At 57.0% G+C, this 23595-nt stretch overlaps 1 protein-coding gene across 14 annotated transcripts in view; it reads right to left on the reverse strand.

Moving 5' to 3' along the window:
* EBF3 (EBF transcription factor 3) overlaps window positions 1-3493 on the reverse strand; it is a 118430-nt gene extending 114937 nt beyond the window's left edge. For all 14 annotated transcript variants that reach the window (XM_063101972.1, XM_063101968.1, XM_063101966.1 and 11 more), the window contains exons 1-4: window positions 3360-3493; window positions 3101-3257; window positions 2720-2783; window positions 1924-1979 (exon numbers count right to left, since the gene is read on the reverse strand). In XM_063101972.1, coding sequence (XP_062958042.1) covers window positions 1924-1979; window positions 2720-2783; window positions 3101-3257; window positions 3360-3493 — 411 coding nt within the window. The remainder of the gene's footprint in view (window positions 1-1923; window positions 1980-2719; window positions 2784-3100; window positions 3258-3359) is intronic.
* Window positions 3494-23595: the final 20102 nt, after the last annotated feature.

Genomic DNA, 23595 nt, shown 5'->3' on the forward strand with positions numbered 1-23595 from the left:
CCCCGGGACGTTTGCTGGAAATTGCTTCCGACCTCCGCGGGCACTTGTGCCACTGCTCTCTACTTCCAGGCGGACAAAGCCCTCTCTGGAGGGAGCCGGGCCGCCCTCCTGGGAAGAACGGACGGTCCCCGGAGCCCCCGCCCCCAGCCTCCCACCCGGACCCCGCTCAGTCCCTCGGAAGTGATGGGTGTCACCGCAGGCCAACGAGCCGCCTGGGGCTGCGGGGCGCGCGGCCGTGGCGGGCACCAGCGCTCCCCAGAGAGCGGCGTGTCCTGCGATGGATCCCCGCGTTGATATCTGACTTATTTTTTATTTAGTGTCACAAACAGAAATCCATAAGCTGTCGGTTCAGCGCCATTGACGCTTTGATCAGTTACTGGGCTATTTCTTTCCTTTTCTTCCCCCATCTCCGGCAGTGAGAGGAGATTAAACGCCTTTATTTTCAACCCTGTTTATACGGCAAAGGTACGAGGCTGAAGGAACAATAAAAGTGGACTTAAAATGCAGCCGCCGCCTCCTCCACGCGACAACAGAGGAACTTAGTGCTGCCCACACGGACCTCTCGATTAGGCTCCAGCCATGTCCCAAAGCACTGAGTCCTCACATACAAAGGAAATAAACGCCCCCGGTCAACCAGCAGCCCCAGGTCCACAGGCTTCTGCGCCCGAATCGAGGGAGAGAACCACCGAAGGGCACACCGCGCCTCCGTCTTTGTCGGAGAGACGGCAGTTGACCTGTCAGATCTGGTTTACTCTAGGAGAAAACCACACCGTTTTGCCGCTGCAGACATTCGCATCTAACACCCTTGCTGCCTAGGTAAAGACAAACGTTTTAAAAGGGAAATAAAACTCGCAAACCAAGGGCGCTCAGACAGTGACAGGCAAGGGTGTCGGGCGGCAGGAAGCACCCACGGCCGCTCCTTCTGCTTGGCCCACAATTCTTAAAGTTAGCATCAAACGTGAAGGAGCCACTTTCATTTCTAAGCATGAAGTCCAGCTTGGAAGTACATTCTAAATCAATCTGTGCCGAGTGGATTTAATTTACGAATTAGACCTACCTCCCCCCCCACCCCCCACACTCTATTTTAAGAAAAGGGGGGATCTTTAAAACAACAAAAGCAACAGAAACAACAAGCCACCCAGCACAAACCCAGCAGCCAGAGACTGCACGAAGCCAAAAAGCAGCGAAACGCTTTTCTGTGCTTAATCACATTACTGATAGCCAATAGTTATCATCGGAAAAGTTGACCAAGACAGGTTAAATAATTTAATAAGGAACTGCTTGTAATTATGTTATTTACAAGGTATGACAGAGGGTGGGAGAGGGAGCTGAGCAGTGGACGGGTTTGAGTGACCCCTGGAGCTTGGAGTTTGAATTATGGAGATGGGGGGCTTCGAGGTGAAGATGGACTAGAGGAGAACAAGGTGACTTTTCACCCCAACACATTTAACTTTTAAATCCAAATAAACGTCTCATGTTACTAGACCATCACACTGCAAAGGAGAAAAAATGAACTAATCAAGTCCAACTCCATGGGCTTTGAAAAGTAGTTGCCTTTGTTATAGGGGGAAAAAAAATCAATGAAATGATTCCAAGCACAGAGAGAAACGTTCAAAAATAAACAAGGGGGGGGGCATCTTGAAATTTTTCTGTCAAATATTAATTACCATAATTAATTAAGACAGAATAGGATTCTAATCACAAGCCATTCAATAAAGCATGCAGGTCCTGTTCTAATGACAACATAAAGTATTTTACCAATCGCTTCATTTATTCCAATAAATATGGAATTCTCATTAGCATGTCAAGGAAGCTAAATGAAAAACAAATACACCAGATCCATGTGTCAGTCCCCTTGTCTCTGGACCCCAGGACAACCCAACTCAGCAGTGAGTACTCGTGCAAAGGCATCAACTTTCTCACCTGTTTGGTCATGGAATCTATGAGGCGAACATACAGATCCTGCTCTGTTCTAACTCCTGCAAAAAACAGAGACAAATTCTCATCAGGAATTTAGCCTGCACCTCAGGAAGGGCACTTGGGCCACAGGAAGTCTGTCACTGAGGACTGCTGCTGCTGCTGCTGCTGCTGCTGCCGCTGCCGTGATGCAGCAGAACTCAGGCAGCCCCTTCCAAGGGGAAAAAGAGAACCCCAACCACTTCTCGCTTTATTTTGTCCTTTTCTTAACCAAGAACCTTAAGGCTCTCAGGGCTTGCACTTAAAGGTGCAAGAAATCTCTCCTGGTGGAGAGCAGGCCTGGTGGCTGTGCCCCCGGTGGGCCCCTGTGGTCATTTATTTTCAGAAAAGAGAAAGCACCGAATGAAACTGAGTCTGAACTCTTTCTGACGTCTCTCGAGGATTTTTTTTTTAAAAGTCGTGCACAGGAAGTGAGTTATGCTCGGTTCACGGAGCTCCCCCCCATCCCAATAATTAACATTAATTTGCAAAATTGAAAAAAGTCACTTGAAAGTGATGTTCTGCTGGAGCCCATATCGATCCCTCTTTACTTTCTACTTCAAGCCCCACCGGTTAATCATGTGAAGTGCCATCGACTTATTGATCGTTTATGTTTTGTTTTCCTTCTATGCCATGAGAAGCTTTCGTGTTTACATCCATGTCATTTTAATCTCGAAATCTTTACGTCCTTTAACCATCGCGGAAAAGGAAAGCCAGCCGCGGCGGCAGAGGCGGCGGCAGCACGCGGGCCGCGAGCACTTACCGTTGCTGTACAACAGCTGGAGCTTGTAGTGGATGCCGTTGTTGGTTTTCTCGTTGTTGGGCTCCTGAAAGTAACGACAAATAATTGCATTTAGTGTGACCGGTGTCGGGCGCGGCCACCGCGCTCCGTCCCCCTCCGCGGCCGAGGCCCCTCGGCCTCAGCAGGGCAGGGCTCGCAGCGGCGCGGTGATGTCCCTTTCCTGCTGGAAGCCCCGCGTCCTGCCCGCCCGGAGTCCAGTCCGAGGGCGCAGAGGGCTTGGCACGTGGCGGCGGCGGGGTCGCCTGGCGGGGCCGTGGCCGCCGCCGAGGGGGTCTCTCCGAGGGGCGCCGCCTGCCGCCGCTCGTGCAGGGAGGGAGGGCGCGACCGTGCGTCCGCACTTACTTTCTCTTTCTCCACAAAGTCCACAAAAGCGGTCCTTTCGATCTCCACCGGCTGGCCCTGCCTGTCGTAGAGCGCCAGCACGAAGTGGAAGAAGTTGGATTTCCGGAGGTTGGAAGGCGGCTGCTTCTCGAAGTGCGCCCGCGCCAGCCCCACGCCGCTGCGGGAGGAAAGAGACAGCGGCCGGGTGAGGAGCGAGGCGCCGGCGGGCCGCGGGGGCCGGGGGGCCGGGCCGGGGCGCGCGGGGGCGGCCGGTACGTACCTCTGGGCGGCCGTGTTGGCGTCCACCACGCCCGCCGTGTGCATCCACGAGCGCACCGGGTTCATGCCGCTGCCCAGCGGCTCCTCCTTCATGGTCGTCCCCCCGCGCGGAATATTCTCCTGAATCCCAAACATGAAACCTGCTGGCGGCGGCGGCGGCCGCGGCTCCCGGCCGAAAGCGCTTCCGCGAGCAGCGGCGCTCGGGGCTCGGCGGCAGGCGGCTGCCCTGGCCGCCCTCGCCCTGCTCGGCGCCTGCGGTCCGGCCCGCCGCCGGCTTCAGCCCGTCCCGGGCAGGCGCGACATACACCAGCGGCCGTGCGCTCCGGACGGCCGGGGGGCGCGGGGCGGCGGCGGGCGCTTCGGCGGAGCGGGGCGCGGTGGCCGCGGCGCTGGTGCTGGCGCTGGTTGTTTGCAGGCGCGCTCAACGTGGTGTCATCCTAGCCAGGCGGCGTCCGCGGCTGCAGGACACTGCGGGATCGCCCGCTTCTGGCGCGGCCCGCCTGCTCCAAAGACAAATAAACGGGGCAGTGAGTGCCGCGGCGCAGTCCCGGGCGCAGGCGGGGCGCGGCGGGGCCTGGAGCGGCGCGCGCAGCGGACGGAGGCGCACAAAACTCAGCCCTCTCTCCCCGAGGAATGGACCCTTTCCCGGGAGCCAAAACTCGAAGCCCCCGGGAGCGGCGCTGTCAGAGGGTGACGTCGGGGGGCGGCGCCTGCGCCATATATGGGAGCGGCCGCCCCTCGCCGCGCCCCTCGCCGCCGCCGCCGCCGCCGCCGCGCTCGCCGACTGACTGCCTGACGGCGCCGCGAGCCGGCCCGAGCCCCGCGAGCCCCGCGAGCCCCGCCGCCGCCGAGCGCCGCCGAGCGCCGCCGCCGCCCCCCGCCGCGCGCCGCGGCTCCTCGCGCCCGGCCGCAGCCGAGGAAGTTGCTAGTCGCCCAAATAAATCTCGAAAAGAAACAAACGTAGCCAGTGCACGGCTGCAGCTTGGCCCCCTAACACCTTCCCGCAAAGCTGCCACACAGTCAAAGCACGATGGGGGAGGGGGTGCTGGCGCTTGGGAAATGCCGAAGCGCCCCAAGTTGCCCAAATGCATGCGTAAAGGCAAGGGACCGCAGCTCGCCCCGGGGTGGCCCAAAGGGAAAAGCGGGGAGAGGGAGGGCGACCGCGGGGAGGGGGCCTCGGGTCCCCCGCCGAGCCGGGACGCGCAGCTCAGCCTGATTTCTAAGCAGACCTAAGGCTGCTGCGGGGCCAGCCTGCCCCCGTCTGAGCCCCGCCGGGCGCCCCGTGCTTCCTACCCGGCGGAGGCCACCGAGCGCCGGGCCGGGGATCCACGTCGGAGGCAGGTTCTGCCAGATGCTCCCGCTTCCCCGGTGGCCGCAGGAGACCCCGGTCCCCGGCCTGTCCTTAGGCGCGGCGAACGACAAAGAAGGCTCCGGCCTCTCCGGGCCGACGGGAAGCGCGCCGGCCTCTCCGGCCACCTGGAGCCGGGTGTCCGGCTAAGCGCCCGGCGCGGTGGCCAGACCTCCTCGGCGCCGACCGCTCTAAAAGCCGAGCGGACGCCGCGGGCGCCAGGGCCCTGCCCTCGGTGCCGCCCGGCCCGGGTGAGCGCGCGGCGCGCGGCTTCCCGACCTGGTTTCGAGGAATCGGAAGGGCGGCCGGGCGCGGGCAGCGCGTGGGCCCGGCGGCCCAACTCCCGCAGTCCGGACTTGGCGCCCAGGCGCACGGCCCGCCCAAAGGACGTCTGTGTGACACGGAGCGGAGACGCAGGGGACGACCAGGAGCTGTCCCCGGCACTTCCCTGCCAAGAGAAATCAGGCCCTTTTGATTTAAAAAAAAAAAAAAAAAAAAGGTTTCAGGGCGCAAGTGTGTGGCAGGGCAGCCTCTTCCTGCCGGGTCTGGGGTAGCACTCCCTTTTTCGTGAATTGGTAGCGTGCGTACGTTATTATTTTAATTAATCGGGAAAATCCAAGTCCGATTTACGTTATCTGGGGACCCCCACGCCTCTTGGAAGGGGTGAGAAAAAAGATGTGTTGGAAAGCAATCTATTTTGCTGGTGTTGGGGGTTAATGACTATGGCCAAAGATAAGTGAATTATGAAAGCTGTTGCGCCGGTCCCTTCTCAAAATCCACTACGGTGCCGGCCGTCTAATTAAATACGTAAGTATAATAAAATCATATTTTATGACTATTTGAGGGTAATGAGATTAGTCTTTAGAAGCGATCGCCACATATTAAAGATGCCGCTGTCTATAGAATGTTAATAACCTTAAATCAAAGTGTATGGGAACTATTCGCGATAAATTAAAAGAAAATTTCTGTATTCCTAAGAAGTCCAGCGCTTTCCGCCCACAGCAGACCCGTGTGTAGGAGAGAACACTGCCTTCGTGGAGGGACAACGCGAAATAAAGTTGGCCACCGGTGGAGGGTGGGGTTGAGAAATGCTTTGTCTCTGCGTGTGTAGCTGCTCCGGGGCTCACGCAGGGCGAGCGGCCAGGCGAGCGCTATTGTCAGAACATGCAAAGTGCCTTTTCGGGGAAAGATGAAGTTGGAGAAAGGAAACAAAGCTTCCTTTGTAGCACACTTCCTAAAAGGTCCAGCCTGCACTGGAGGTGCCCCTTCCTTGCGCTAAGAAAGTATCGTGCTTAAAATCATTTACAGTATCTTTAATTCAGATTACACGCGCCAAGGCGATTTAAATCTGATTACCAAATTAGAAGGTTTAAAAACAAATCCTTCTAAATCTGATACTGTTGACTAAAGAGGGAAAAAAAAGTTCCATAAGCCCATCACATAAGGTAACGATCCTGCCCCAGAAAGAAAAGGGGTTTTAAACCTTTTGGACAACAAATGCAGCTGCCCCACTATTTTGGACGATATTAAGCGAAAATGAATGCAAATCTGTGTTCAGCAGCCATCTGGCCCGAAATGGGGGAATCAGCTGCTCTCACAACAGGCTCCGAGGCTGAATCCATTTCAGCTCATTTTCTAGATCATCTGGTCCCGCACCCAAAGCGTGGAAAATACGGTCTTTATCATTCACCAACTTTATCTTTTTTGTCACTCCACTGCTGGCTCCGAGCTGCGGGCACAAGGACTCGCCGCCCGGGCAGGGTCTCCAACCCGGCCTGCTGCGGAGCGGCCTGGGAGGGCAGCTCCCTCCCGACCCCTAGATGTTCGATTTGATAGGGCGGTAGCCGCAGCAGAGGGGAGCTGGGGACAGAGCTCCTAGGCCAGGGGTAGGGGAGGGGCTGCAGGGCAATGCCCGAACGTCCCGAGAGATGCTCGGAGCGCGTCCCGCGCCCGGCCGCCTCCCGCAGGAGCCGCGCCCCGCCCCTCGCCCTTTCCGGGGCACGCGGGGCTCCAGGTACCCAGAAGGAGGGAGTGCAGGGGGGACAGGCTGGACTTCTGGAAGTTGCGCAGGCCCGCGGCGGCCAGCGGTCTAACATCCGCGCGCAGAGCGCTCCCGGGAGCCAGACGGGCGTCCACGGGCCGGGTCGGGCGGAGCCTGACCTTTGCCGGGGACCCCGCTGGCCGCGACCGCGGCGGCGACCGCTCAGGGCCCCGCGCCCAACGCGATTTGCACGGGTGGCCCTAGAGCCGCCGCCGCCGCCTCCTCGGAGGGTGGGAAGTGTTCCTTTTGTGCGGATTTACGGGGAGAGGCTTCAATGAGCCCCTCGCATTTGCATTTAAATAGCGGCATCAAGCGCTTCGCGTGCCACACACCAGTGGGCTCCCAGATGTCAAGTCGGAGTCAGTCAGATGGCCAGTGCCCAGCTGTCCTCCCTACGTCGTGCCGGAGCAGGCAGTGACCTTAAAGAGACAGCGCCCTCCGCCCCTGGCGCCCTGCTCAGGGAGCGGCGTGCGGGGCACGGGGTCCAAGACCACGGCGGCGCTCGGGCGGCTGACCCGCAGCACCGCCTTAGAAGCCTGGCCGGGCGCTCTAACCTCCCAGGGCCCAGCCTGCCTGCCCAGCCACCCAGTGCCCAGGCCGCCACCTGCGCCAGGTCCTCCGCCTGTGCCCACTACCCACCCGCGGAGGGGCGGCTGTTCATTGCGCGCTCTGAGGCAACTGTCCCTTCTCACCTCCCCAGGCCCGGGTCCTCCACCGCCGTGTGGTGCAAGGCCTGGAACGAGGGAGCTGGGCTGCTGCTGGCCTCTGAGCCACCCCCACCCAGAAACGTCGGCTCAGCTGGGGTCCTAGGCTGCGAGGCCCACTGCCAAGCCAACGCCAGCCCAGCGCCAAGGACACCCTGTGTGCCCCTTCTTGCCCGCGGCCGAGCCCAGGGCGCCCGCTGACCTCCCTACCATCCTTCCAAAGAGTAACAAACTGCATTTCCGGCGTTGAGAAGCCCGGGCCGGGGATTCCTGGAAGCCGAGCCCCCCAGAGTATGAGAGGGTGCGCGGACTTGTCTGAGCGGGGCGCCCTCGGAGGGCTCACGGCCCAGGTGGCCCGGACATGTCACTTGCAGCCTTCGGGGAAGGAGGAGAGCCAATGCGCCAAAGGTCCGCGGTTCGTGTCCCCGCCGCCAGTGCTGCTGCTGCTGCAAGCGCGGCCCGCCCCCACGTCCTGCACGCCCGGGGGTCACGCTCAGACGGTGCGGGCGGCCGGGCTGCCAGCCATGCTCGAGCCTGCGGTCCGGGCCAGAAGCCGAGCACTGGCAGGGCCCAGGGAGAGAACCCGAAAAGGGACAGCCAGACTGACCCTGAGCCCCAGCTGGAATAAGGCTAGAGGGGCCCGGAAGGATGCGCCTAGAAAATCCGGCGAACTGCGGGGTAGGGTGGAACCGCCAAGCCCTGGCAAAGCCTGCCCACCGCGAGTGGGTGACGCGGCCCCGGCGTGAGCCCCGGGATCTGCCTCGCGCCACGGGACCACGCTCGCCCGGAGGCCGGGGTGGAGGCGAAGCAAGGGCTCCGCACTCGGACCACCTCAACCTCTTAAGTTGCCCACGGAGGGGAGCCAGGCCAGGTTCGGGTGGGTCTTTCAGGCCCAGAGAGCGCACCTTCGCCCTCTCCGCGCGGAGACGGAAGCCGCGGGGGCCTCGGAAGGCATCTGGTGAGAGAGCCAAGCCAGGCCCCGCTCCCTGCCTGCCCTCAGAGGCGGAGGCAAGTAACTGGGCAAGTCTCCTGGCACACGGGGCGCCTCTGTCCTGCACTGGAAGGCGGGAGGCACGGTTGGGTACACAGGTGAGAGGCGAAATCTGAAGGGTAGCAGACCCTGGTTCTCCGCAGCGGACCCCTGCCCTCCAAGTTTAGTCTGTATGGCTAACGTTCCTGAAGCCCGACCCTGAAAAAGTCTCAGTTCTCCAAGTGAGAACGTGCAGGCGCCTCCTTCCAAGGCGGCCAAGTTTGACAAACAGCGCCTCCTGGGGTGGGAAGCGTGGAGCGCCGGCGCGCAGCCGAAAGCCCAGCAGCCCGGGCTCCCACCCACCCCGGGGCAGGTGGCCCCCGTCTCCCGCCCGGCCTCAGCCGCTGGGCTCCGGCTCCTGGGCGTCAGAGGCACCCAGGCCTCGCTGACCCCGTGACCCCGGGGGCGCGCAGCACCCGCCACGCGCTGACTAGTCCTGATTGCCGCCTAAGTGCGCCTTCGAGAGCCGGGCCGAGCGGGACACCCAGCACAAGGCCCGGGCGGCGAGCGCTGCACACAAGCCCTTTCCAAAAAGAAACGAGGGCTCCAAGTGCTTGGCCACGCGAGGCCGACGGACATGACCCGGACTTGCTCAACCCTCTCCTTGGAAAACCCTGGGCGCTCCAAGCGTGGAGGAAAACGCCAGGGCGCGCCTCGGCTCCTGCAACGTGCGAGATGAGAAGGGAAACAGTTAATTATTGTCTCCTGGCCCTAACTTTTCCCTGGTTCCTTGGGCCATTTTGGCTGACCCCACCGTTCTGGTCAGCCCTAGGGACTCTTCAGCCAGAGAGAGAATCCTAGATCAAACACTCTCGAGCTTGTGCTTCTCCCAAGGCACCTTGCAACCTTCAAGGTTGCCTCTCCGCAAAAATGCTCGGGAGGAGCAACCGAGCTGGGAAAGACAGCTGGTGCGTGGCGGGGTCCCCCGGACCCGAAAGACGCAGCGGATTAGCAAGGAGCTGGGACTTCCCGAGCTGCGTTCAGCGGCTCGGAAGGCGGTCGGGCAGGATGCGCCGGAGCCCGCGCCCGGGACACCAATTCCGCGCCCGCCCGCCCCCACCAGTTTACAAAGCAAACTTTTCCCAGAGAAGTTTCCAGATCGAACAGCGCGCAGAGTGCGCCAATCAACACCTAAACAGACCCAAACTGTACAAACACGGATCGATCAGATAATTTCAACTATTATAATTGGCTTTAATTAAACACACTGCGTTCTAATTAACTCTGAAATTTTAGCATGCTTTGGGACACTGGTGTCTGATTTGATATTGTCAGTCCAGATGTCCTAATAAAATTCAATCCTCCACTCAAGACTTCAATATTCACTAAGAACAAAATGCAAATTAAATGTAAAACCTAAAGTATCGCCAAAGGTATAATCAAGAAAGGTGTCTCAAAACTTCTCACTTTTTATTACGCAGTAGTTAAAAAATGCAGATTACATCCTGACAAGACTCCCGCAACATACTATGAATCTTAACTCTTTCCTGGACGGTTATGGCTTGAAGGTAAAGGACAGGGGACAGCCAGACGTCGTGCCAGAATTGAATACCCTCATGTGGAAGCTAACGGCGTGCAAAAGTTTGCCAATCAAATTGTGGCTAGAAACACTGGTTTGCCAACACGGGTAAAGGCGCTGGGGTGGTAGAGAGCCACGGGATGGGCATGGATGGGAAGGTGGCCACCGCTACACTGACCTCCTGCTCCTCAGCGACCTTAACAGAACGTGCACACGTTAGTCCCTGTGCGCAGAAGTGGGGCGGTGGGTTCCGGTGGCCAGGCCCGGTCCGTCCGCCCGGGTCCTTAACTCATCTAGGCCGGGAGGGAAGGAAGTCCCCGCCCGCCTCCTTTGGACAGGAATGTGTCGAGCCCTCCTGCCTTCCCCCTGCACGAACCCTTCCCACCCACGCTCGCGCGGCTTCTAGGAGCTCCGAGCCCGCGTGCAGAGTCCGGCGGCGGCAGCGGCTCGAAAGCCCCTCCGGGGACGCCGGGCGCAGAGCGCGCGGGGGACAGCGCCTCTGCCACACACACGTTGGCCGCGACGTGATTCTTTAGCAACTCCGACGGTCTGCTAGATGTACAGACCAGAACGAGCCCCTGAAAAAGAAGCTATTCCCACCTTAAACGTGTGTGTGTTTTCCATACTAATGGAGTCACTTAAAGCTGTTGCTAATTTAACTTTTTTAAAAGGCCACGCGGTGAAAATTTGCATTTTCTTCAGGACATTGAAATGAAGAGGAAAAACTGCTGGGCGGCGAGGCTGCCCAGGGCATAGCTAGGGGCCATGTAGAAATAAAAACAGATAAAGAAGAGCAGAAAGAAAGAAACCGGCTTCTCCTCTAGACTATTAATAAGCAATTTGTCCCGCTGAAATTTACATTGCAAAGCGCAGCGCGCGGGGCGGGCGCCGGGGCGGGCGGTGCACCGGGCGCGGGCTGGGGCGGCGCTCCCGGGCGATCTCCGGGCAGCTCTGAGCTCGGTGTCCTTGACGCCGCTCCTCCGACCCTCGCCCGCACCCACGCGTGTCTGCGCCGTCAGCGCCCCGCGGGGGCCGCGCGCACGGGGAGCGGGGGCTGCGGCCGCGCCGGTCGGAGTTCCCGGGGGGCATCTCTCGGCTCCCGGGGACGACCGGGACTCGGGGGCCCCATCCGCCCGCAAACGACTGCCCGGGCCTCAAATTACAGCCGACAAGAAGCTTCGTTTCCCCTTTCTGCTTAGCCCCGCGGCCCCGTCCCAGTGGCGCCCTCCGCCCGCGCGCGCCCGGGAGCCGCGGCTCCGGAGCCTAGCGTGGGGCCAGGGCGCCATCTACGGGCGCAGCGCGGCTCCGGGCGCCGTCGCCCCTCCCTCGCCCCTTCCGCACCCGATGCTCCTCCCGCCCGCACCGCCAGGCCCGCCGCTCGTCGCAAGGACCCGGCGCTCCCGGTGCCATGTTGCGCGGGGACACCGGTCGCTAGTTATGCCAACTTCGAAGCCCTGAACGGAAACTTTCTCAGTGAAGGCGCCTCCCGCGTGCGGTTTTAGGCGCGAGATTACAAGACAGGAAAGGTAAAGATGGTGCCATTTGATTTGTTAGTCTAACTCCGCGACTGGAGACCTGATGTCCCCAAAGGCCGGGCGGGCTTTTCCCCTTTATTTATTTTTATTAAAACATCAATCTGCACTGGGGCTGGGTGAACTCGGTTTCACCTGGAGAACATAAAACCCTCCATACCGGAGAAATAAGCACCTTTCATAAATCAGCGCCACTCCTGACACATCGATCCACTTGCGGTTGTTAATCCGAAAGCGGGAGTTTTAATTGCTTCCTGCGCTCTCGTGCGGGCACCTCGGCGCCTCGACCTTTCCTCCCCCCTCCGAGGGTCTCCGTGTTGTATTGGGGGGTGGGCGGGGAGAGAAAGGTTCCGGGTCCGTCGGCTAAACCCACGGAACCGGGCCCTCCGCCCGCGCCGGGTGGGGATCCTCGGCGCGCGCCGCCCTCCGCGCACCCAGCCAGGAGCCCGCGAGGACGGGCCGCCCGGGGGTGCTCGCCGGCCGCCAAGGCGCTGCCCGGCAGCGGCGCACAAGTTCCCTGCGAGGCCGGGCCCGGAGCGTTCAGCGCCCGGCCGGGGACGCGCGAAGTTCAACTTTCCTGGCGCCGCCGCGGCCGCCTGGGGACCGCGAGCCGGGGCGGGGAGCCCCCGACGGGGTCGCCGGCGGCCCCCGTGCGCTTACCTGTGCCGCTCATTCGACGGGCGTGGCGGGGCGCGCTGGCCGCGAGGTGTCGGCGGCGCCGGCGGCGGGCCGGGAGGGTGTGCGGCCCAGCGCCTTCCCACGTTCCCACCTCCCGCCCTCCCGGGGGAGCCCACGGGCCGGGCCGCGAGCGCGCCAGTGCGCACGCGCCGCGCTGCCTTCCACCGCGGGAGGCGGCGGCGCGGCGGGCGGGGGCCGAGCGGGGGCGCGAGGAGGTGCCCGCAGGCGGCCCCGCGGCCCGCTGGCCGCCCAGCCCAGGGGCCGCAGCTGCGCCCAGCACTCGCCGCCTGGGGGAGAGGCCTCCGGGGCGCGCCCTGGGCCACGCGCGGGGGGGACCCTTCGCCGGGAGGACCCTTTGCAAGGCCCCGAGCCCTGCTCCTTCTTGGGGGCCTGAGATCGTTCCTAACCCGCCTTGGCCAAGAGAGTGCGCGGGGAAGGGAGGGCTGGTTTGGACGCCTCTCCGCAGGACGTCCGGAATCAGGTCCCAACCCGGGGCGGCTTGGACCGTCTGTGTTGACGCGCGCACGTTCCCGCGGGCAGGGGAGGGCTCAGGGTCCTGGATATTACTAAGGAATTAATGAGGGGCGCTCTACTGGGCCCCATGGCGGTTAAGATGAAATGGGGAGAGGCAACAGATGGCTCATGAGAGAGGGACCCGGATTCCCCGATAAAGCCACACTGTGAAAGAAAATGCCTGGCCCGTTCCAAGGTGAGCTCTGCACTTACGGTGATGTCAGCTGACAGGTGCTTTGGCTGCCCTTCAGAGGCCGGGCAACCTTGACCACTCCACTCCACTTTTGGTGTCATCCAGCAAATGACCAGAGGTGGAGACTTTCCCATAAACATCTGGAGCTGCTGCTGTTGGCAAAAAAAGGGGTCTGGCGGGGTGTGTCCAGCATCCTTGACCTGTTGGCCCCCGGCCCTGGGGTTGCAAGGAGCTGGCTTAGCAAAGGCAGAGGCTTCAGACCCCTGGCCCCTACCCGCTGCCATGTTTCTCTCTAATGCACCCTTTACTGAGAATCCGGGGCTATCTCCTAATTCTTACCCATCTACTTCTTCCAAACCTAAGTGCAATAAAGATTCATGAATAAATACAACTTTGCTATGACTGAGGTTTGTCTCTGAAAATAGAAAGCAGTCCTGTGTCGGCATGTGAGCCTCAGCCCCGTGCACTCAATGCTTTTTCTTGCCTGTTTCTTGCTCCTAGATTTGTTTGGTACCCTTTATTTCAACCTTTTATAGTGAAATTTGGATGTGCTGAATCATGAAGTCTTACTGGAAGGAAAAAGTTATTTTGGGCCATTTATTTAGTAAAAAGCACTCTAGAGAATGCAACCCAGAAATGTACTTTATTATGATAGCTTAATGTAAGAAAAGAACTAAATAACGAATATTTCCCCTTTGTCATGTTCACTTGGGAATCATTTTTAATGTGAGCCAGCGTGAAACCATTTAAGCAATATGTAATATTTTAAGATATAAAATTACCCATGTTTTTAATAGTAGCTAACATGTATTAAATGTTATGTGCCAGGCATCCAAGACAGGCACAAGCTCAGAAAAGCTAAGGGACATATCCTCGTCACACTACGAGGCAGCTGGGACTCCCACCCTGTTGTCGGACTCTGGAGCTCTGGGCATTACATGGTTCTGCTGCGTGTGGTTTCAGAGGCAAAGGGCAGGGGGCACAATTTCAATGTCTTGACATCCCTTTCCACGCACAGAGCCTTTCAAGCGGCTTTTGCTCTGTCCGTCTGAGCAGTTGATGCAGAATGTGGATGGTGCCAAGCGGACCGGTTCAGCCTCTCTAATGATGAGCTGTGGTTCCCTTCCATCCTCAGCCCTCCTCCGTGTGTATCACCCCAGCCAGTCCCCAGGCCAGCCCTCTGCTCAGTCCTTCCTGCTCCCCTCCCTCCAAGGCTGCATCGCTGGTGTCCTTTCCTTCAAACTCGCCCCGGTCCCACTGCTCTGCCCTTCTCCTCTCTGTTCCTGAGCCACTCCTAGGGAACAGAGCCCAAGCCTTGCTCTTGGTGGGTCCTGAAGGAATATTTGCAGGAATGAGGAGTTGATGGAGAACAACTGGCCCTGCGGATGATGATTCCTGATCTCAGGGGTCTGGGAGAGGAATGCTCATGTGGGTGCATGAGGGAGAGCCCTCTGCCTATCGACAGGGAACCTGGGGCCTCATCTTCATATGCAAGTGACAGCACAGAGGCATCTGTTAATCTAATTAGAAATAATCATTTTCTCTGTGCATCCCTTCTTGCATGACATGGATGCAGTGACCGTCACCCCCGTCGCTGCCATCCTTTCTCCCATGAGTGTTCATGGAGGCAGAGTAGGGCCCTGTGAGCTGCAGAGCCAGGCCCTGCCCTCATGGAGCTTGTGGTGTGGTCTATGGATGAATCCTCACTACAAGACACCTGAGAGTAAAAGGAAACAGCTCTAGTGACGTCCGCACTGCCAAAGGCTTAGACGGATCAGACAGGTTAAGCCCAATTCTCTCAGGCACTTAAAAATCAATGTCTAGTTCATCTGTCATTGTTCACATAGGTATGCTGGTCACTGGCCACTGTACCTAGAAATGTACATTCACAAACATCAATATTCAAACCCGTTTCAATATTTACTTCTATCTCTTTATTGATAACAAGCAATTGTGCCTGTGGCCACCACTAAGCAGTAAACATGTTAAGTATGAAGCAAGGAGGTGACAGTGCCCAGCAACAACGCAGCTAGTCCAAGGGCTCCGAGCCTCGGAGAGCCCTGCCATGTGGCAGAGTGAAATGCAGTCGCCTACCCCAGCAGTCAGAGCTTAATCATGGTGTTCTCGGAAAACAAACGCTTTCAGTGACTGTGTGTTTCATTCGCAGGCCACATGGGTCTGTTGTTCTGCTATGAAATGTGTCTACTGTGGCTCCTCTCTGCAGAGGTGTAACTCCTAGAGGTCAGGACCCACCTGTTCTCTCGTGGATTGCTCAGAGCTTAGCACAGAGCCAGGACTGATGCTGGAGCTCGGCAAGTACTTGCTGAATTAAAAAATATGTAATTCTGCTTGTGAAACTTTGTATTGTGGAAAATTTCAAACACACACAAAAGTTGGTAGAATGGTATAACACACCTCCGTGTACCCAGCTACCACCTTTAATAGTGCTCAGCATTTGCCATCTTGCTTCTACCATTTTTCTCCACCATTTGTTTTCTTAGTATGTGTATTTTTATACTTACAGTTCCCAAAGCCATACACTGAACTGCATGTTCCTCCAATCCAGCATTCAGCCCCAAACTCCCCTCTTCACTTCAACTCCCACATTCCATATCAGCTGGGACAGGTCCTGCAGCCCCTTGGCCAGATCTTTGCTGCTGGTGTCAGTGCAGGGCTCTCTGGCAACCTCCCTTGGCTTCTAGAGACTCTAGTCTTAGTCCTGAGTCCAGGGAAGCATCTTCCCGTCTTGATTTTACTTCCAGCTCTTCTAGGCCCACTGTCACCCCCTCCTGACAACTGTACTGCTAGTCACCTTCGCTTTATGCCTGTCCCCACCCCTCCCTGGGTCACAATCCGTGTGCACATTTCATACCCGCTCTTCAGGACAGTACATTTCCTCTGCGCTTTCTCTGCAGTGTCAGATGGTGCGTTTCACGGAGAAGGTCCCCTGAGCATGAAACCAAACCTAAGAGAGGAAAACATTAGACTCTTGGTCACACTCCCCAAATCCAGATTTTCCAAGGCTTAGTGACCAAGGCCTTGGCTGCAGCAGGGATAGAAATCCAGGACCCACAGCTTCTTGGAGGCTGTCTGTGGTGAGAAGTCCACCTCAAGCCTTTGGCAGAAAGATGAAAGGATGGCTGTTCATGACAGAGTGATCCTGAGGGTCTCTGTGGAAGCCGCTCAGCTTGAGGACCAGGCAAAAGGAAACAGGAATGATGGGGTGCCCAACAACATGGATCTTAGGATGAAAGAGATGTCCCGCAGGACCTTCCCCCTGGTCTCCGTGGGCCCCATGAGATCGCATCCTCCAGGTCTGATCTTGGGCCTGGCTCACGAAATCGCCCGCTCCATCTGTTTGGCTTTGAAGGGGACAGGCCGTGGGGTCAGTTTCCAGCCCACGGCCACGACTCACATTGCCCACCCACTGGTCACCGCCCCTTGTCCCCTTCTGTGTACCTGCTGCTGCGTATCAGCTCCACGAACACTTGCCAAGTGCCTGCTCGGGGCAAGACCCCACGTGGAGCTGCTGGGGACGCAGCGCTGGAGTATGTCTCTCGGCGAAGTCCACTTGACAGTCACCAGAGTCATGGCGCACTCCATGACTGAGGGCCATGGTGCTCCGAGCGGACAGAGAATTGTGAAGACGTTTCTGCAGAAGAAAGAGATCGGGGTGGACGTGTGTGCTGGAGAAGCCTCATGGTTTTGGTATCCTGCCCAGTGGGTTTGCGGGTAATTATCACTTGTTTTCCTATCTTGGGATATTATTTGAATGTATGTAGTAAACGGAGTTTCCTTTGTAATCAAGGAAAAGGAAAAGGAGGCTGTTTGCCTTAATTAAAGAAAGAAAGGAAAAGAAAGATACAGAGAAATAAAGATCAGGCAGGCTTCTGAGCAGTTCTGAGGAGCACTCGCTGTGTGTTCTCTGCTTATGAGTTAGTGTAACTCAGTCTCTCCCCACGTGCCGCCCCCTTCCCCACTTCTTGACAGTCTGTGGTGACTTTATTTATTGCAGGAAAATGTGCTGGGAAGGAGTCAACCAGGCCCACAAGTAAAGGGCACGCTGTTCCTCAGTGTGTATCCAGCCCATTGTCCAACCTGACCAAGAGGTTTATAACGTTTGCTTTTGGACCCATCTCATTGGCCTCAGTTCCAGGAGGTTTCCTGTGAGCTGGGTCCGGGGGCAGGTGGGAGGTGGGGAGGGAAGCCACCTAGAGACAGGACCAGAGGCAATGCGGCCTAGTCTGCCTCCCTGCTCTGCGCCCGAGGGGAGGCGTCATGGCTGCACCAGCATGCGGTCCCCCAACTGAGTCCCTTTGCACACTGCTGTGGACCAGGAGGTGCTGTTCCAAGCCCAAGTTCCCCAGGGAGGCAGCTGAAGATGCCTGGGCAGAGGCTGCTGACCACAGTGCGCCCCTCCCCCGAGCACCCATTCCACCTGCTGCCCGATGGCGGGGCAGGCTGGGCAGAGAAGGTGGTGACCTGGTGACCCCACAGCACGGACAGACAGAAACTGCTCTTCTGCTCAGGCCTTGGCTGTCCTTCCCCATCTCTTCCTGTCTTAAAAGAAAAAAGCATTAGTTTCCTTAAAATGCCAGTTAATTTGGTAAAATACGCCTTGCTGTGACGTGTAATATCTTTGCTGCTTCTTCCCAAAGGGAGCAACCTGGGCCAGAGTCACTAAGAAAATGGTCTGTTGTCCCTACAGACAGCCAGGAACCTGGCCCTCAAGGGGGAGTTGCGGGTGGGGATGAGAAGCGTTGGCTTCAGGACCATCCCCTGCCCGGCCATCAACAAGCAAGGCCAGGGATGATGGGAGCCCGCTTCCCAATGTCCTGCCTGGGGTGTGGCTTTCCAGATGAGACCTGCTCCGCCAACTTGTGGGAGGAGTTTCAGGCTCGCAGAGCAGACTTCTTCCCCAAGAGCCTTGATCCAAGGCTTGAGAAGGCCACTTTCCAGGTGTGAAGGGGGTGACAAGAGTCCCCTCTCACTGAGACATCCCTGCTTCTCCCCAGCCCTCCACTGGCGGGGTTCAAAGGACTGGGATGCATGATTCTGTGTTACAATAAGTCATGCAGGAAATCCCGGCTGTATTCTCAGCGCTCAAAACACACAGAGACAGAACAACTGAGATGCATATGATGAGCAGAAAAAAATCCTGCTATCGTTGAAATCCTGCAATCGTTGAGGTTCATCTTCACCTCAATATATGTGTGTCCTTTTCCTTACTTTTTAAGTATAGGCCTCTCTATTTTCATTTCTCATCCTTGTATTTGTCTAACGCCTTGAAAGTCAACTCTTCTAAATGAGAGGCTCGTGAGCAACACTGTAATTCACAGAGAAAACACTTTACTGTGAGTACAAGGGTCGGTGCACTGAACACGTGTGCAGGTGGGGTGTGGAAGGAGGTCCCCAGGTGGCCTGGGAGGCAGTGGGAAGCAGACAGGGTCTGCGGAGGCCCATAAGGGTGCAATTTGAGGCAGGAGTCCCAAGAGGCTGGCCCAGATTCTTTGTGACTTTGCAGACTCTCCCATCAAAGGTAGAGCCAATCCCCACTCCTTGGCTTTGCTTTTGAGCTGGGCCATGCGGCTGCTATGGCCACTGAGTGTTGGCAGTCATGTGTAGCTTAAAGAAGCACCTGCACATCCCCATTTTGGCTTTGGTACCTCTGCTCCCACCTTGGAGCAGGCCCAGCCTTGCCTCCTGGGTGGACAGTGAGCTAGGTGGCCCAGGGTCTCAGTCACTACCCCCCTGGACTAGCTGCAGCTGGCTGCCTCCAGCAGGTAAGAGCCTGCCAAGATCAGCAGAGCCTTGCAGCCACCCCACAGCTAGCTGCAGATGTGAGAGCCCAGCCAAGATCGAGAGCTCACCCACCTGCTGCATTGTAGGGTGGTACATCAGGCAGCCATGGAGGCCCCTGAATGTGAGCATAGCAAACAGAAACCCAGCAGATCCATCAGGAGTATTCTCTACGCATCCATTAAATCCATTTTTGCTTCTCTATTAAGAGTATTTCTTCATTTTGAAACAATACCATGAATTCTACTATTAAGAAGGAAGCAAGTCATTTTAACAAATGTAAATTACATATTTCTTGCATTTAATTTTAGAATTATCAGAAGAGATTCATAATGGACTCCCTCCAGCCCTGTGGGTCACGTCTCTGATCCAGTGCTTGCAGATGACAGACGATACGATGCTGACCTCTACAAGCCTCACGTTGTGTAGGCCCGTTTGTTGCTCAGCCAGCTGGTGAGGGCGGTTCCACTGTGGGGTGGGATCCTAAAGATGCCCCCAAGATTCCTGTTCCCTGCTGTTCAATCAAATGTGAATCCAGGTACACCAGAAGGGGACTTTGCAAACAGAACAAAAGGTAATAATCAGCTGACCTTAAGACAGGGAGATTTTCCTGGATTATCTGGGTGGGCCCAGTGTAATTTCACAAGTTCCTAGAAGCAGAAAAGGAACAGAAGAGACAGCGAGGTGCAGCAGAAACAGGAAGCCAGAGAGACTCAAGGTGCAATGGGAACTCAACTTACCATTGCCAGAGGGGCCCCACGGAGAGCACGAGACTGAATTTGGACAGCCTCTGGGAGCAAAGACCAGCCCCCGGCTCATAGTGGCAGAGACACAGGACTTCAGTCCTATACTGCAAGGAACTGCATTTGGCTGACAATTTGAATGAGCTTGGAAGAGAACCCCAAGTTCCAGATGAGAATGCAGCCCAGGCTGAAGCTTCATTTCAGGATCGGGAGACCCTCTGCAGAGGACCTAGCCGGGCCCCTGGGACTTCTGACCCACAGAACTGTGGGGTGACCAGTGGTGTGACTTCAAGGTGCTAGGCCTGTGGTGATTTGTTACGGTACCAACAGACAATGAATACAGCCACCTTTGAAGCCTGGAGGGGATGCTCCCGGCTTACGCTGTACATCAGTGAGTTGTCACCATGGCAATGCTGTGACCAAACCTCCCCCAAAAGCACTGGCTTAAACAACAGCCTTGTCACCCAGGCCACTGCAGGGCAGCTAGGCCGCTCTGTCGGTCCTGGCTAGGCAGGTCAGGGGCAGCCAGGTCTGCTCGACGTGTCTCGCCTTCTGGCACCAGTGGGCTTCCTGCAGCATGGTGCTGCTCACGGCCAAGGCGGGAGGTCAGGGCGCAGCCCAGCTGTGAGCACATGTAGGAGGCTTGCATCTCATTGCCTCAGGTGAGGCAGGTGGCCAAGCTAAAGGCCCATAACGAGCAACATGGATGCAGGAGGTGAGCACAGGGCAGCGGCTGGCAAAAGAGCCCCGAGAAGGCTGCGTGGGCCTCTGAGCGCTTTGGTGCTGAAGCCCTGAGGAGAGGTGCATCCTCCTGGCTCCTGAGCTGCTTTGTCCCCCCACCCCACCCACTTCTGAAAGCATGCAAACCTCTCACAGCACCCCTCAGAGCCAGTTCTGGCCTCCGGAGGGTCTGGTCCCACCTGATGTGGCTTGATCTCCAGAGGCAGAGGCCCATGGCTCTGTCCTCCCTGGTCTCCCACCTCCTCTTGCAGATTTGGCTTCACTGCTAGACCTTATTCTTGTCCCTTGGCCCCCTCCTGGCTCCAAGCATGCTCCATGAATGGGAGTGAAGAACCAGCAAGCACCTTTTGGGCAAGGATGGGCACCAGAGTAAGCCCATGCAGTGAGGACTTGGCCTCAAAAAAGAGATCTGGCTTTTGTTCTGGTTCCTGGGAAGTTGCCTCTAAACCCCTGGAACTTCCCAAGTGACAGGTATGCCTTTGCTCTTCAGGAGCCCCTGGACCAACAACATGATAGTTTGTGCTAACAAGAAGACTCAGGGTGGGGACTGGCCATGCCAGAAAGACTGACCATGTGAGTACAGAGGGTTGGGAATTTGAGTCATGTGTTCAACCACATGGGCAAATCAATCAATCAACCGTACCTACATGGTGAAGCCCCAATAAAAACTCTGGACACCAAAGCTCAGGAGCCCTTTCAGCTGGCAATATTCTGCATATTGTAATGCTGCAGGACTCCACAGGGAAAGGATGACCAATCTCTGCATTTGGACCTCTCTCAGATTCCACCATATACATCCCCTCCTTTGGCTGGTTCTAATTCAATCCTTTTCCTGTAATAAATGTGAGTGGGATATAATAGCTTTCCTGAATACCATGAGTTGTTCTAGCAAATTGAACCTGAGGGTGGTTTGGGGAACTCCCCAACTTGTGGTTGGTATCGGGATCTTGTGCAGTCTGGAGGGCCATGCCCTTCACCTCAAGGTCACCTAACTCTGGAGAAAACCTCACCAATTCTCCCCACTGAAAGTTGGCCCCAAGCTTGCCTGGACACCAAGAACCAGCCTCTCTTCCTGAAGCAAAGTCCTGGAAGGAAAGTCCTCTGAGGTCTGCACACAGACAGCCCAGAGGGAGTCTCTTGGGGGAGAAGGAACAGGGCTCCTGGCTGAACACCCCACCTCCACCCTGATCTCACCCCCAAGGGAAGTAAGCGCCTCTCCCTGGGTCATCCCAGACTTTTGCACTGGAGTTTCTTTCCTACCATTAACCTGGGCAATTTACTTAATCTCTGGGCCTCAGTTCCTAATCTGGAAAATAGGGATGATGGTGTCCTCCTCATACAGTGGTTGTACAAAGTAAATGAGAGTTACGTGCAGAGCCTCAGTGCGAAACTGTTGTTGCCCGTTGCTCCTGCTGTCACCCTTTTCTTGTCCTTGCTATCTTGTTCAGCTGCCTCTCCCCTGACTGCCCAGTGGGATGTTTGGTTGTCATCACATTTTGGTTTTGTCAGGCCCCTGTCTGCAGCTCTTTCCTCCCCTGACTCTGTCCCCCACTCCTCACCGCCACACACAGGTGTTCCATTTAAGAGTCTTTTTGTTGTAAGCAGCAGGAAACCAACTCAAACTGGCTTAGGCAAAAAAGAGTCTTTGTCAACTGTAACAGAATGTTGACCTCAAGAAAGGCTGGATCCAGGGGTTTAAACAACCTCACCAAAGACCTGTCTGCATCTGCGGGGGTGTTCATCTCATCCTCAGACTCAACAGGGTGGCCCAGCAGCTCTAAGACCCTCTTATGGTACCAAAACAGCTGCCACAGTGCCAGAGCACACATCCTCACTCTCCACTATCCAGGGCAACTGGGGACATGGCTCCCCTGGCAGCTTCTTTGTAAAAGAAAGAAGATTTTTTTCCCCTCCCAGAGCCTCTGAGTCCATTGGCTCAGACTGAGCTGTGAACCCACCTGGGAAGCAACATGGACCTGGGGGTGTCACTGATCCTGACAAGCCACAGGGCTGAGCACAGAAGAGGCTGACTTCACCAAGGGAGAGTCAGAGGACCACCGGCAGAAGGACCAGCAAATGTGGACTGTGCGGTGTCCTCATGCCCAAGGGTGACCGCTGACCATTGCTCCCATGGAAGATACATGAAATGAGCAGTGCCTCTGGGTACAGGCTTGGTTGTCCCCTGGAGGTTCCTTGGCCCCAGAGCAACCACAGGCAGAGCAGACCTGTTCTGAGGGCTGGGGTCTAGGTGGACATTGCCAGTGCCCAGGAAGAAGGCTAAACCAGCTTCTGAGCCTTACAGTGGGGAGGAGACACACATCAGCCCCATCAGCTTCTGTGGATGATGAAGAGGTGGCAGGGACAGTGGCCAGAAAGAAAGAGCTCATGGCAACTCACCCCCATCTGTCCCTCCTGCTGGGTGGAGAGCAGCTCCCGGCAGGCCCTGTGTGTGTCACTGCTCCCGCCCCCAGCACCTGGCAGCCTCCAGTTCACATACCTTCAATTTAGCAACACCTGCCGCTTACCATAATCATCCCAGAGAGAGCTCAGATTGGTCTTGGTTGGCTCACATGACCAACTAGGAACCAAGTGTGGTGGCCCCAGGAGGACAGGGTTCTTTGATAGGCCAGCATCCACCCTGAACTGGCCTGGTGAGGAGAGGTCCCCAAAGGAAAGGAGGGGGCAATGAGCTGCAGCCACCAAGCAACTCGTGAGTGACGTGGAAAGCTGTTCTCCCTCCGTGAGCCTGTTTTCTTTCCTGTAAAGCAGAAGGCAGCCCCTTGGTGAGTCTTGAGGTTTCTCTCAATACTACAATCCCATTATTGAATTCCGGCTGTGGCAGCTGCTGCAGGGGGTCTTTATGCTGCATTTGTGGGACATGCTTCAGTCACATCCTGGGGTGGCTGGGTCTCTCCATGTAGTGCACATGGAAGTCATAAGCATCCCCTCTGGGTTGGGCTGTTAAGGTGATGCGTGCTTTCTCCACCGACTCCCAGTTCTTCCCCTGCTGGAAGCCAAGTTCTCCAAGGCCCAAAGCCCAGGGGACAGCAGAGCCCCCAGCTGGAATGAGCCAGGACCCCTTCATCACCACGTGAAGGAATGTTTCCCACCAAGCAAACTCTCACTGGCCCGTTACATGAGTGAGCAGTAGACTTCTGATTTTAGCCACTGAAGTTTTGCAGATTATTTGCTTTTAGCAACTATGTCATTGCAGTGCTCACAGTGACCAGCCTTAAATGGCCAGCTCCCTACGACAGAAAACTCCTCTTTGAAAACCTTAATGGGCTTCCTGTGCATGGGGAGGGGCCCTTGATGTCCCAGCCCTCCTACATAAGGAAAAGGCTCCCTGAAGAATCTGCTACCTGGTGTCCTGGTGGGGTGCCAGCATGAAATGTA

The sequence above is a fragment of the Cynocephalus volans genome, chromosome 7, assembly GCF_027409185.1.
Source record: "Cynocephalus volans isolate mCynVol1 chromosome 7, mCynVol1.pri, whole genome shotgun sequence".
NCBI classification, from domain to species: domain Eukaryota; kingdom Metazoa; phylum Chordata; class Mammalia; order Dermoptera; family Cynocephalidae; genus Cynocephalus; species Cynocephalus volans.